Source organism: Lathyrus oleraceus, chromosome 4 (genome assembly GCF_024323335.1).
Source record: "Lathyrus oleraceus cultivar Zhongwan6 chromosome 4, CAAS_Psat_ZW6_1.0, whole genome shotgun sequence".
In the NCBI taxonomy this organism is placed as follows: Eukaryota; Viridiplantae; Streptophyta; class Magnoliopsida; order Fabales; family Fabaceae; genus Lathyrus; species Lathyrus oleraceus.
The window spans coordinates 30,948,468-30,961,405 of record NC_066582.1 but is presented as its reverse complement, the minus strand read 5'-3'; the positions used below and the strand labels follow the sequence as shown (position 1 = coordinate 30,961,405).

Here is a 12,938-nt window from a genome sequence, read left to right as displayed (position 1 = left end):
GAAGCCCACAAATAGAAAAATTTTATTGAAAAAAATAAGGGTAATGCTAACTTGTGCCCTGTGGGCACAAGATAAGACATCTATTTATAGAAATTTTGTATTGAAAAAACCAATTATGAAATTAATTTTATACCTTTATTAAAATCAATGCACAATTTTCAACACAAAATTACTTTCTTTACTTCTTATCTTGTGCCCCTTGGACACAAGTTAACATTATCCAAAAAATAATAGAATCATTAATTATAACTTTGAATTAAGTTCACCGCACAAATTCCAAGACTTTTTTACTTTATTTATCTCTTAACTTGTGTCCTTGGACACAAGTTAGCATGGACAAACAAGTTTATAAAATTAGTTATTTTAGGAATAATGGATTATTTAATTTTCTTAGGTAAGATATAGTTGATTTGCATTTAAAGAAAATGATATTGTATCATTAATTAAATTTGGATTGTATCATTAATTAAAGTTAGATCGGTCGACATAATTTCTTTCTTTTTGATAAGACGCCGACAATTATTTGAATATTTTCCTTCACACTTCGAAGTCCAAATTCGATACAAGTGTCTTCAACCTTTCAATTCGAAAAATTAAAAAAAAAATCCAAAAAAGCAGTGTTTTCGGCCACTCAATCTTTCTCTTCTAAAACCTTCATTCTTCTCACTGATCACACAAAATCGCATTCACTCTCCAATCTTCCTCCGAGACTGCTCGGAATCATCGAGCAGTTTCAACTCCGAAACCGATGAACTCAACCGTCGAACTCTGATTCTACAATCATGTGGAGTTCTTTCTGGCGATCCAGAGATCGTTTCTCCTTGGATCAACTCAGGTCAGATTCTTCGCTTAATTTCATTCAAATTTATTCGAATGTTATCATGATGAATCTCCATGAATCTTAGGTTGAATTAATTTCTCATTATCTTGCTTCGTTGTGGTTTTCACTTTTCAGTTACTTAACTGATCAATTGGCGAAAATTCAAGTTGTTACAGATGATAATAAGGTAATAATTATAATTTATAACTAAATTACTTCGAGTTGCTTGCGGTTTTATTTGATTTGAGTTTGAATTGTTTTTTTTTTCTCATGATCTTCCCTAATTTTTCAATTATCTTGAAGGATTTTGTTATTGAGGCTCTGAGATCGATTGCGGAGTTGATGACATATGGCGATCAGCATGACTCGAGCTATTTTGAGTGAGATTCATCATTGTTTATGTTCATTGCTATGATTTTTGTAGTGGTGGGAGTTTATTGTACTGTGTGTATTCTTGTGTTATGGCAGATTCTTCATGGAAAAACAAGTCATGGGCGAGTTTGTTCGTATACTTAAAATTAGCAAGATTGTTAGTGTTCCTCTTCAGTTGTTGCAAACAGTTAGCATTTTGGTCCAGAACTTAAGGAATGAACATGCTATATGTAGGTTGATTACTTTGTGAAGTTTCATTACACTTCAGTTGAAATCAATTGAGATATAATAACAAAGTTGATGGTTTAATAATGTTATTTGCCGAATCTTTGTTGCAGACTACTTGTTTAGTAACCAACATATAAACTACTTGATAACTTATTCGTTCGACTTTCAAAATGAAGAGCTGTTGTCTTACTACATATCCTTTTTAAGGTAATTACTTAACTGGTGAGTGGTGGTTGATGATTGATTTCACTCCATAAACCTGTTTTCCAGGGTCATTATGTTTTTGCTGGGTTCACCTCTTTGTTTAATGTTGCTGATGGTTTGTCTTATTATTTTTGTAGAGCGATAAGTGGAAAATTGAACAGGAATACGGTTTCGCTTCTTGTGAAGATTCACGGTGTAAGTTTAATGCTCCCCGAGTCTTTTCCTTCTGATAATTTGAACTCGAGGGAATCTTGTGAGGCAGTCTTCATAACTATTGGTCAGTGAATATCATGTTTGTGGCATTGAAATTGTATTGTCTAAGAGACTGTTCTAGGGGGGTTTTCTAGCTGTAGGCTCTTAGCTTTATAAAATGGATAAATGATACTGGTTTTTATTCTTTGAACATACCTTTCATGAAATTTGATGGTAAGGAAAAGATAAGAAAGGAAAGGAGCAGTAAGTGGAAGATTCAAATGCAATGAAAGCTTCTTTTTTAAAAAAAATATTTTCTAAGTGGATGAAGTTGAAACAGAAACCTGCTGGAAGTTGGAACATTGTTAGCTTGTTTCAGTCAAATCTTGTGAGATCATTAATTTTCTTTAAACATGTAGTTAACTTTTTGTGTCCAGCAAGTCTTTTAAATATAGTTGACCTATTGTCTTTTGGCTGAGGAGGAGATAATTCTGCTTTGTTTTTGAGATGTCTAAATGTCTTCAATGTATCTTTCTATGCATGTAGGACGAAGTAGTTTCATTTCCACTGTATGTTGAGGCAATACGCTTTGCCTTTAATGAGGAGAACATGGTCCGCACTGCAGTACGAGCTGTGACCCTTAATGTTTATCACGGTGAGAATTTTTTATTTCACATAGGACCTCTTTTGTAATTTTTCCATCTTTCTCATTTCCTCCATATCTCAATTTTTATGACGAGAAAAGTTAAAATTTCTAATGCATAAATGCTTTACAATTTTCAGTTGGAGATGACTCTGTAAATAGATACATATCCAGCGCACCTCACACAGATTATTTCTCAAACCTGATTTCATTTTTTAGGAAGCAGAGCATGGATTTAAATAAGTTGGTTTCTCATACACTGATGTAAGCATCTCCTTTTCTCTTTTGTATATTTGCGTAAGATTCTCTTGTCTGAAAGATTAATTGTGGTTATTGAATACTGAGACAGAAATCCAGGCCCGGATTCAACCTCTACAATTATTGTTGCTATAGATGAAATTGAGGACAACCTATACTACTTCAGTGATATTGTCTCTGCTGGAATTCCTGATGTTGGTAGGTTAATTACTGACAGCATTCTGATGGTTTTGATATTTCCATTACTTCTTCCTTCTCTGAGGATATCAATTGATAATGTAAGAAACCTCACTTAACGTCCTTGTCAGTTATCTTTTTCCACTTCCATCTTTGTTACAGGATCTTTAAATATGCAATTTGTTCTTATTTATGTTTGGTAGCACATTAATGCAGGACATGCAAAGTAGTTTTGTCACTTCTATCTACTTACTTTGTCGCATCTTGAGGATAATCAAAATTAAAGATTTGGCAAATACCATAGCTGCTGCTCTTTTTTATCCCTCAGAAGCCTTTACAAAAAGTTCTGGAGGTAAACTCAATAGCCATATATCTGGTAATGGTTTCCCATCTGAATACTGTGTTATCAAATAGCGGCGCCATGGCTGCTATGGAGGATATACATGGAAAATTTTGGGCTCGCCGCAATGGTAAATATCGGCCGATATTGCGGCTTTTTTCCGCCATAATCCGCTATAACGGTGCCACAAGGCAGCTGGTATGGCGGGTTTTTGGCTCTCCCCTTGGACCGCCATCCGCCATCGACAACGCTGATACCAAGTGTCAATAATGTTAATCTTAGCAAGTCTGATATAAGATACTCAATGTTTAATGTTCCACACTCTTCTAGCTCTTCAGGTTTTCATCCAGACAGTGTTCTCATGCAAAATGGTTGTAGCAGTCCAAATTTGTCTTTAAGGTAAAAGTTTTATACATTCTATTTCTTATCACTATTTTTAAGCAGGCTTGTCACTAAAATTGGAAACGACTATGAATATATCATGTGAGCTTAAAATATGCTCAGTTCTTGAAATGAAAATATGTAATATTTTGTTCTACATACATGTATGCATATATGCACATTGTTAAACACAATGCGTTCTTGGTTGGTGTAAATCGTTAACTTGATGTTTTTGAAATGAAACATGTTTCAAATAATTACATCTTCTTCATAACTTGTGTGTTTCCACATGCTTTGGATATTTTTTTAACATCTTATAATGGTGAATTCTTTTACTTGTCTGTTAAAGAAAAGAGTTGTTCTAGTGTTTTAAACATTATTTGTAAGATGTCTTATTATTATTACTACTACTACTGCTACTACTACTAATACTATTATTCTGATGACTCATACTGTTGATGTAGGGATGTTTTGCTTGCATATGTAGTAAAAGGAGATGATATACAAGTATTGGGTTCTTTGACTGTGCTAGCAACACTTCTGCAAACTAAAGGTCGTATATCTACTCACTCACATATTTTCTTTAACATTGCATCCTTTTCTGTTTACTTAGTAAAGTTTGTTCTTCAGAACTTGATGAATCAATGCTAGACGAGCTTGGAATTCTTCCACAACGCAAACAACACAAGAAGCTTTTATTGGTATACCACATTCTTCCGCATGAGCCTTTGGCAGTTGACATTTGCTTGCCATCAGTTTATATAATTAATGTAGTGAAGAGTGAAGACAGAGACACAATGTTGCTAATCACTTTAATTTTTAATTACATGATGATATATCGAACCTAGACATTTACACTAAATCTAAACCTAATAGTACACTTCTTTAACACTTCCATGGCATGCTGGTTGAAGCAACAGTGACGGCAGGTGGTGTGTGGTAATGATGAAGCCTATGATATCATCATTATTACAACTAGAAAAGGGTTCATAGCAGGTTTTGAAGTGGACTGGAGTTGAAACATGGTCAACCACAAACATTGTCAATGAAAGACAATGAATCCACCAAGTATGTACCATTCTAGGGTTATCTCTCTCTTGCTCCAAGCACCATATTCTAAAAGAGGATTTGACTTCTTTAAAATAAGAGGTGCACTTCATAGGTGTTGAGATATTTATTATAGCTGAATTGTTATATTCTTAGGATCATGTTAGGGTCACATCTTATTTAAATTATTTGAAGCCTTATCTCTATTCAATGTAGGACTTGGTTTTTTCCCCCAATAACAGGTTAAGGTGGCAGGTTCTAATTGTTGATTATAACTGAATTGTTATTATCCTTAGGATCATTTTAGGGTCACATCTTATTTAAATTATATCTCATGTATATAAATAGTTGTTCCAACCTTTTAATTGTGAATGAGAAATATTAGGTATTTATATTGAGTGTAACTCATCCTTACAAAACCGGCTTGTAAGATGAGGGGTACCACTCTATAAACTCATTAAATTTAGGACTTGGGCTTTACCTTTTCTCAATACACCCCATCACAACTACTATAAGGCATGGTGCGTGGATATAAATGACGCGTGACCCGGATCAACAGGCTCTGATGCGATACCATTTTAAGTATTTATATTGGGTCTCACTCATCCTTAAAAACGGGTTGTGTAAAACGGCCTTTGTACTGATATGTGATGCTCTCTCAGTCTGTAAAACGGGTTGCGTAAATGACTATTGATGTGCGTGAATATGTTCAAGGTGCAAAGATGGTATTTGCAAGTGAGGGGGATAGTGCTCCTGTGGCATGAGTGCCATGTTCTAAAGAAACAGTCACCTTTTTGAAAAGTTTGTTGACGAGATAAAAAAAAAGGTTGCTTATGCTGCCTTTATTGCTTTAAGGCTGGTTGACTTAATGATATAAACTCACTGAGTTGGGACTTAATTAATTTGATTTGATTTGATTTATTGTTGACATATCATTTGATTGACATTGTATATTGGTGCAGCAAGCTTTAGTCGGTGAGAGTTCAGGTGAAGAGGAACTTTTTTCTTCTAAAAGTAGTTTGACAAAGGATAGTACTGGTAGTGATATTGCTGTGTATCACAAAAAGATCAAGGTTTTGAATTCCTTCTACTCTTCAGAAATCATTGATCTATTTTAATTTTCACCACCATTGTATTGATTTTTTAGTATCTCTTTTTTTTTTTTAATGCTGGCTTCTTTACATTTTCCATGTACCACAGGATCAGTATGGAATATCTTTTCAGTCTTCTGATGTTGGAACTAGCCCTCATGAAAATAGATTTCAGGTAATGTTTGTATCTAGTTGGGTCTTGCTGACATATTGTTTATTTGTAATCGTTTCTCTATAGCATGTTAAATTCTTTGACTAATAATTGATAGGCATCGTCTTCCCAATTAAGATCATGGAACTGTAATCTTAGAATACTCAATGATTTTGCTCAACCCTATTTGAACTGCATTTGTATTGCCCATTCAAATTTGCAGTTTTCTAGTTCACTTTGTTGGAATGGAACAACTGATGTTCCTGTTGCAAATGACGTGTTTAGGCTTTTCAACAAAAATATAGCTTCATTTTTTATTAGACAAACTAAAGGAAAAATATCTGATGAAAATCACAAATGGGAATACAAAATGGAAATTAGATAGAAAGAACCAAAAGAGTGGAACTGCATTATTTTGAAAAAAAAAACAGTAAATGGGGGATACAGTTTTCTCCAGGGTTACCCCTCACTATGGATCTCTCTTTTCACACACAAAGACATCATACACTCATAAATAAGTATGATCTTGGTTTTCTTCTTCTTTAATCGGAAGTCAGCATGATCTTAGTTTGTGATGTTTAAGTTAATTACTTATATACGATGCACCTGAATTTCAGGTGATTGATGCATTGGTGAGCCTTTTCTGCCGCTCTAACATATCTGCAGAGACACTATGGGATGGTGGTTGGCTTTTGCGTCAGTTGCTTCCTTACAGTGAATCAGAATTCAACAACCATCACCTTGAAGTTTTGAAAGTAAGAACATGTCATTTTTCTAAGTACACCTCCAAGAGCATAATATATTCTTTAATGATTATATAGTTTACAAATATGCAAACATTCACATGTTTCCTTTGTAGCTACATAGTATTGGCGGTTACTATTGTGAAGATATAAAAATTACTTTAAACTTTGTAATTTTCAGTTCAATAGACCATTTTAGGAAGCTGAGCAGTTTGAGTAAAGATAGGATACAATTACATAGGGCTGAGAGGGAAGAGCTAATTTAGCCTAAAAATTAGGGGAATAACTATTCCTATAAATACTAAGGTTAAATGTGATAAAGACAAAACATACAACTAATTAATTTACGTGAAGTTCTATGAGCTGTTATGATATATACAAAACAAAATTTGCACGACATATTCTTTGTTGATTTCAACACTCCCCTTCGATCTGGGTGGTAGATATCTATCATACCCAGATTGGATATGATATTCTCATATATGTTCCTTGGAAGGACTTTGGTAAGAATGTCTGCTGGTGTGATGGAACATGATCAATACTTATAATTTCCTGATCAATTTTCTCCTTAGTGAAATGTCTATCAATTTCCACGTGCTTTGTTCTATCATGCTGGACTGGATTTTTCACAATGTTTATAGAAGTCATGTTGTCACATAATATCCTCATTGTGTAGTTAGTGGGAATTCTAATTTCTTCAAGCATCCACTTTAGCCAAATTCCTTCACAAATACCTTGTGCCATAGCTCTGAATTCAGCTTTTGCACTACTCCTAGCCACCACAGGTTGCTTCTTGCTTCTCCAATACCCCATACAAATGTACAATAACTTGTAGTGGATTTTCTGTCAGATAAACACCCTGCCCAACCAGAATCAGTATAGATGTCAATGCCTCTGTTTGAGTTCTTCTGATAATAAAGTTCTCGTCCTGGTGTACCTTTAAGGTATTGGAGAATTCTATTAACTGTTATCATGTAAGTCTCAGTTGGGTTTGACATGTACCAACTAGCCATACTTACAACAAAATCAATGTCTGGCCTGGTATGAGTAAGATAGATTAGTTTCTCAACTAGACTTTGATATCTTTTTATCTGCTGGTGCACTCTCCTCTTCACTTCTTTTTACTGGTTCTATCGGAGTGTTGGCAGCTTTACATCCAAGCATCCCGATTTCTTGAAGTAAGTCTAGAGTGTACTAAACTTCCTTTGACTTGAGAGACATAAATTCCATCTTTTGTCCGAGCAATTTCCATCCCTAGAAAGTACTTGAGCTGACCTAAATCTTTGACTTCAAATGCCTTGGCTAGCAAACTCTTCAACTGTGTTATTTTATCATAATCATCCCCTGTAATAACAATGTCATCAATATAGACAATAAATAGAGCTATCTTACCATCCACCGAATGCTTGAAAAACATAGTATGGTTTGTTTGGTATTGAACAAAACCATCTTGCTTGACAACTTTGGTCAATCTGTCAAACCATGCCCTCGGTGATTGTTTGAGGCCATATAGGGATTTATGGAGCTTGCAAACCATAATTGATCCCTTACCCACGACCTTAGCATGTGTCCCATTAGCTATCCGAACAATATAGTTATAGGGACAAGGAGAATAACTACTAAACAACGTAAAATCATCAGTCATGTGATCTGAAGCTCCTGAGTCAATGATCCATGACTTTGTTTCTTCTTTTCTAGTGTTTAGAGCATATAGGTAATTACCTTTTTGGGCCACATTAGTAGTACTAACTTTTTCTGCAGATAGCATAGTCTGCTGAAGGAGTTTTTGAATTGCCTCTATTTGTTCTTGGCTAAATGGAGATGAGTTAGAATTTACCTCGACTTCTTGATAGTTAAAGGTTGTGTTACCTTTGCCTTCCTTCCTTTTGAGTTGATTGGCTTCCAAAGATTTTCCATGTATGATCTAACATGTTTCCTTAGTGTGGTGTGGCCTCTTGCAATGATCACACCAGGGGCAGGATTCCGTCGTGTGAGCTGGTCGGAAAAGATCCTGTCCCCACCTTGAGTGATTTGTTAATTTTTGAGTCCTCCATGGTTTGACGGGGTTAAGTTAGGGATGGTTCAGATCATGCTCTGATACCATGTAGAAATATGTTTTTATATTTCATGTTTTGGTTGATAATACATAAGATGTATATATAGTACATAGGGCTGAGAGGGAAGAGCTAATTTAGCCTAGAAATTGGGGGAGTAATTATTCCTATAAATGCTAAGATTAAATGTGATAAAGACAAAACAAACAACTAAATAGTTTACATAAAGTTCTAGGAGCTGTTATGATATATACAAAGCAGATCTGCACAACAGATTCTTTGCTGATCTTCAACTGATCAACAGTTGAGTCAGTGTTTTATTTACCCTTAATTGTGCAAATATATTAATAATTTAAATCCTTAACAGTTGACCAATACGTAAAACATATTAGTCTAAGAAACATATGGGTCTTGATATGAATTTACCATTCCCATTTGAGGACTTCCATTATATGCAACTTAGAAAAACACTTATGTTTGGTCAAAATAAAGAAATGGAGAGTTGATGACACAATACAAGACACAAAAATAAGAAATGTAAAAAAAAGCCTCTTAACCCCTTTGCAGATTGTCTTAGTAAAATTAATAAATCAGTGGTTTGTAAGATTGTACTTTTTGATAACTCGTCTTTCGTTTTCGCTACATGCCTGCAATAGAACAGCCACATTTGTAACCATGATGTGAAAGAGGTGATTTATTCGGGAGAAACATTATTTTGCCTCTCCTAAAGCAATTATATCAAGTTTCTTCTCTAATACAGGTTTCTTACAAGACCTGTGCTTCTGCTCTTGTAGAGGAGGTTAAAGGCATCTGGACCGACTTACTTATTTCTGTTCTATGTGATGAATGGCGAAAGTGCAAAAAAGGTGATTTTTATATAATATTCTGTTCTGTTCTGATTGGTTGTTGTTGTGTTTGAGAGGTTTACTTGTGTATTTGAACTATAACAGCAATGGAATCATCATCTCCTCCGAAAGAACCAAACTGCATGCTGTTGCAGCCACATCCACATAAATTTTCTTTAGAAGGTATTCTTCTACCCATCAACATTCAAATTTTCTTTGGTTGGTTGCTGTTGTTATGGACTAAGAAAAAAGGGTAAGGAGGCCTTAAAATGATATCTTTATTGTTCCTACAGATAACACTCCAAAGGGATCATCACTTTCTGCAGGAGAAAGAATGCAGGAACTGGTGAAGGTCTGTGCTTATTTAACCCCCAGCACACATTCTTTTTCAAGTGCAGATTGGCATAGATTTTTTTAATACTGTGCCATTCTGAATTCTGGTTCTTTATAGATCGTGTACTTTAGACGGTGAAGATTTTTTTGTTGTTTCCTTTCTCATCTAGGTATTTGTAGTACTGCACCAACTTCAATTATTCACTCTTGGGAGAGCTTTACCTGAGCAACCTCCAATTCACCCTCCCGGTGATCTTCCCGCAAATTGCCGTGCCCAGACTTCTGGGCTTGATGTATCCGGCCCAAAGGCAGGCACCGAAATCAGCCTTGGTTAGTCATCTGAACTGGAGTTTCTCGTATCATTTCTACCGGTATTACTTAATTTGAGGTATTTGCTTAGGTGTAGGACAGATAGTTATACTAGAAAAGTTTGGGCCAAGCCTTATTCAGAAGTGAATACAGGAACTAGAATAACTTTATACTTCATTTATTATTTGTCCACCATATGCTTGCAACTACTTTAGTAAATAAGGGTATCATTGGTTAAAAGTAATAAATATTTACTAGCAAAGTTTGGGCCAATCCTTATTCAGAAGTGAATACATGAACTAGAATAACTTTATACTTCATTTATTATTTGTCCACCATATACTTGCAACTACTTTAGTAATATGGGTATGATTGGTTAAAAGTAATAAATATTGTATTGGGATTATAAAATGAAAAATAATTTGAGACAAACAAATATTCCAAATGAGATACATAATATGAGACATTGAGAATAATATTTTGAAGGGTGGTTCTAAGGGCAAGGTGGCAAAAGTGCAACGGGAAATGTATATTTATTTGAAGGCAGTATTGTAGTCTTCAAGGTTGTCAAGATCGGGACTTTACATAAGATTGGGAGGGGATAGTAAAATCTTAAAAGATAAAATTCTAACTAAGATCGGGAGATCCTACCCAATTATTTTTGTAAGATCGGGAGGGGGAAGCAAGATCGCAAAACATAAAATCGTAAGATATTACTAAAACGAAAAATAATGCTATATATTTGAAGTTTTTTACATGATATTTTGGTAGGGAAGTGTATTCATGGTAAAATGGCTTCCGCCGAACCATAATTGTTGTGCCTCGGTATATGGTCATCCTTCTCGGCCTATAATGGTGGTGGCTGGAAAACGGCCGATCATGGCCGGAAATGGCCAAGATCGTAGATAATCAATGGTTTTAGGATTTTATGTTCACAATTTGGGCACAACATACTATTCCACTTAAGATCATGATCGTTGGAGATGAGTGAGATCACAAAATCGTAAGAGATCTAGATCGTGATTTTGACAACCAGGGTATTCTTCTAAGTAATCGTTCATTAATAAAATTGCAGTTACTTTTTTTGATTTTTTTCTTGGTGGTTCTTTTTTACAGTATGTCTATACAGTAATATTTTTCCGTTTGGTTCTATGTTATTTGTAATTCCTCTCCAGGCAGTATAGAAAAGCTCTATGCTAATATTCTATATCCTCTTGAGTCATAATTCCACTTGTTGTTTTTGAATTTCTCTTATTTTTCTTTTGCAGTTAATGCTGTGCCTTGTAGAATTGCTTTCAAGAGTGGCAAAGAACACCATCTTTGCTTTCAAGCAATCTCTTTAGGAATATCTGGCTGGCTTCTTCTTGCAGAAGAATTGCCATCACAGAAGTCCCATGGAATTGTTCGGGTTGTTGCACCTTTGGCTGGGTGCAATGTAAGTATTGTTATCCCATAACTTTTCTTCTTTATCAAGTCAATTCATTTGGTTAGTTGACAATCGCGGTGCAAAATTATTTGCAAACATGGCCCCGGCTTGGGAATAAAATCCCTCAATTGGTTGATCATTATATGTTCATTGCCATATAATAATTAGTAATTACATACTTGGGCGGTTTTATAAACTATTTTTCTTTTAATTTTTTCCTCAATATTTTTCAATCGATTTTATTGGTTCACATGCAGAATAAAAAATAAAATGTATTTTGTAACATTTTCTTGCATATTTTTTTAGCTTTGTATAATATTCTTATGAATAATAATTTTAATATCTGTCCTCATTGTTTAGCCCAGGGTTGATGATACACATTCATCATGGTTACACTTGCGGATCCGGTCATCCTCTTTACCCTTTCAAGATCCTGCCAAATCGAATGATCATGGGAGAATGAAAACAAAAAATTTGGTTGATGGAAGATGGACATTGGCGTTCAGGGATGAGGAGTCTTGCAAATCTGCTTTAGGGATGATCCTTGAAGAGATCAATTTTGTGAGTGATGAGGTTCATAGAAGGCTTAAACCTTTGTTCAACCTTGATACTACAAAAGATTTATCAAGCTCACATTTATGTGTTCCTGAGGATTCCTCTAACAGAATACTTCCCAAATCATTGTAAGTTATTTGGCTTGGTTAGTGACTGGTTAGTATCGCCACCCTTTTGTATATACCCCAAAATGCATAACCAGATTTTAGATTAGCAACTGTGTTGCGTGTCTTGCTAAAAGTCGCCCATTGTTTTTGTATACTAGCCTTTCCTTGATCTGTAATTTCATCCCTTCCTCTATCAAGTAAGTTTTGGAACAGATGTAAATATGAGGCAACCTCATAAGGAAAGTTCTTTCTCCTACTTTCAGTGTCTTCATTTTTCTTGTTTTGAACGGTCTCTATTTTGTGTAAATGTGTTGATGCTATATAGAATAGTGCAAGCATTATCTTTCTCCCCTCCGCTGCTCTTGAGCTGCTACCTTGTGTTGAGCTGATTATTTTATTGTTATTACAGTTACCCATTTGATTATGTTTACATTCTTAGTTGCTGCCATCCTTTAACTTTTGGCCTTAACAGAGAATATAACTTTTAATATTTCTATCTGAACTACCTGAGATTTTGAAATGTTGAGAGAAGAACGAATTCAAGAATAGATAGTTGAAATGTACTTTCGTGTTTTCCGCTCTGTAAAAGCAGCTTCACCGAAATTTTTTTAAAGCAAAAGAATGGATTATTCCATTGTAACACTGAAGACTTAGCTCTACTC

The 12,938-nt window shown here is 34.9% G+C and overlaps 1 protein-coding gene across 3 annotated transcripts; it reads left to right on the top strand.

Moving 5' to 3' along the window:
- Positions 1-499: 499 nt before the first annotated feature.
- Positions 500-12,623, top strand: LOC127138594 (protein TRANSPARENT TESTA 9). Of its 3 annotated transcripts, none has more exons than XM_051065074.1 (22): positions 500-835; positions 956-1,007; positions 1,124-1,200; positions 1,289-1,422; positions 1,531-1,627; positions 1,762-1,819; positions 2,363-2,471; positions 2,600-2,723; positions 2,809-2,995; positions 3,111-3,246; positions 3,573-3,633; positions 4,080-4,168; positions 4,246-4,316; positions 5,625-5,735; positions 5,863-5,928; positions 6,522-6,659; positions 9,462-9,567; positions 9,652-9,729; positions 9,840-9,898; positions 10,050-10,209; positions 11,457-11,623; positions 11,975-12,623. In XM_051065074.1, the coding sequence occupies exons 1-22, from the start codon at positions 783-785 to the stop codon at positions 12,299-12,301; spliced, it is 2,460 nt and encodes an 819-aa protein (XP_050921031.1). In that variant the 5' UTR covers positions 500-782; the 3' UTR covers positions 12,302-12,623. The 3 variants fall into 3 exon arrangements, with proteins under 3 accessions (XP_050921031.1, XP_050921032.1, XP_050921033.1); XM_051065075.1 differs by having other exon boundaries at positions 11,980-12,428; XM_051065076.1 differs by lacking the exons at positions 500-835; positions 956-1,007; positions 1,124-1,200; ... (1 more) ...; positions 1,531-1,627; positions 1,762-1,819 and adding an exon at positions 1,922-2,204.
- The last annotated feature ends 315 nt before the right edge of the window (positions 12,624-12,938 follow it).

Excerpts from the sequence above, each read along its gene's own strand:
- LOC127138594 (XM_051065074.1), top strand. The coding sequence starts at position 783 with ATGTGGAGTTCTTTCTGGCGATCCAGAGATCGTTTCTCCTTGGATCAA. Across the intron at positions 1,423-1,530 it reads AAGGAATGAACATGCTATAT|ACTACTTGTTTAGTAACCAA; the intron begins GTAGGTTGATTA and ends TCTTTGTTGCAG. Across the intron at positions 4,317-5,624 it reads AACACAAGAAGCTTTTATTG|CAAGCTTTAGTCGGTGAGAG; the intron begins GTATACCACATT and ends ATATTGGTGCAG.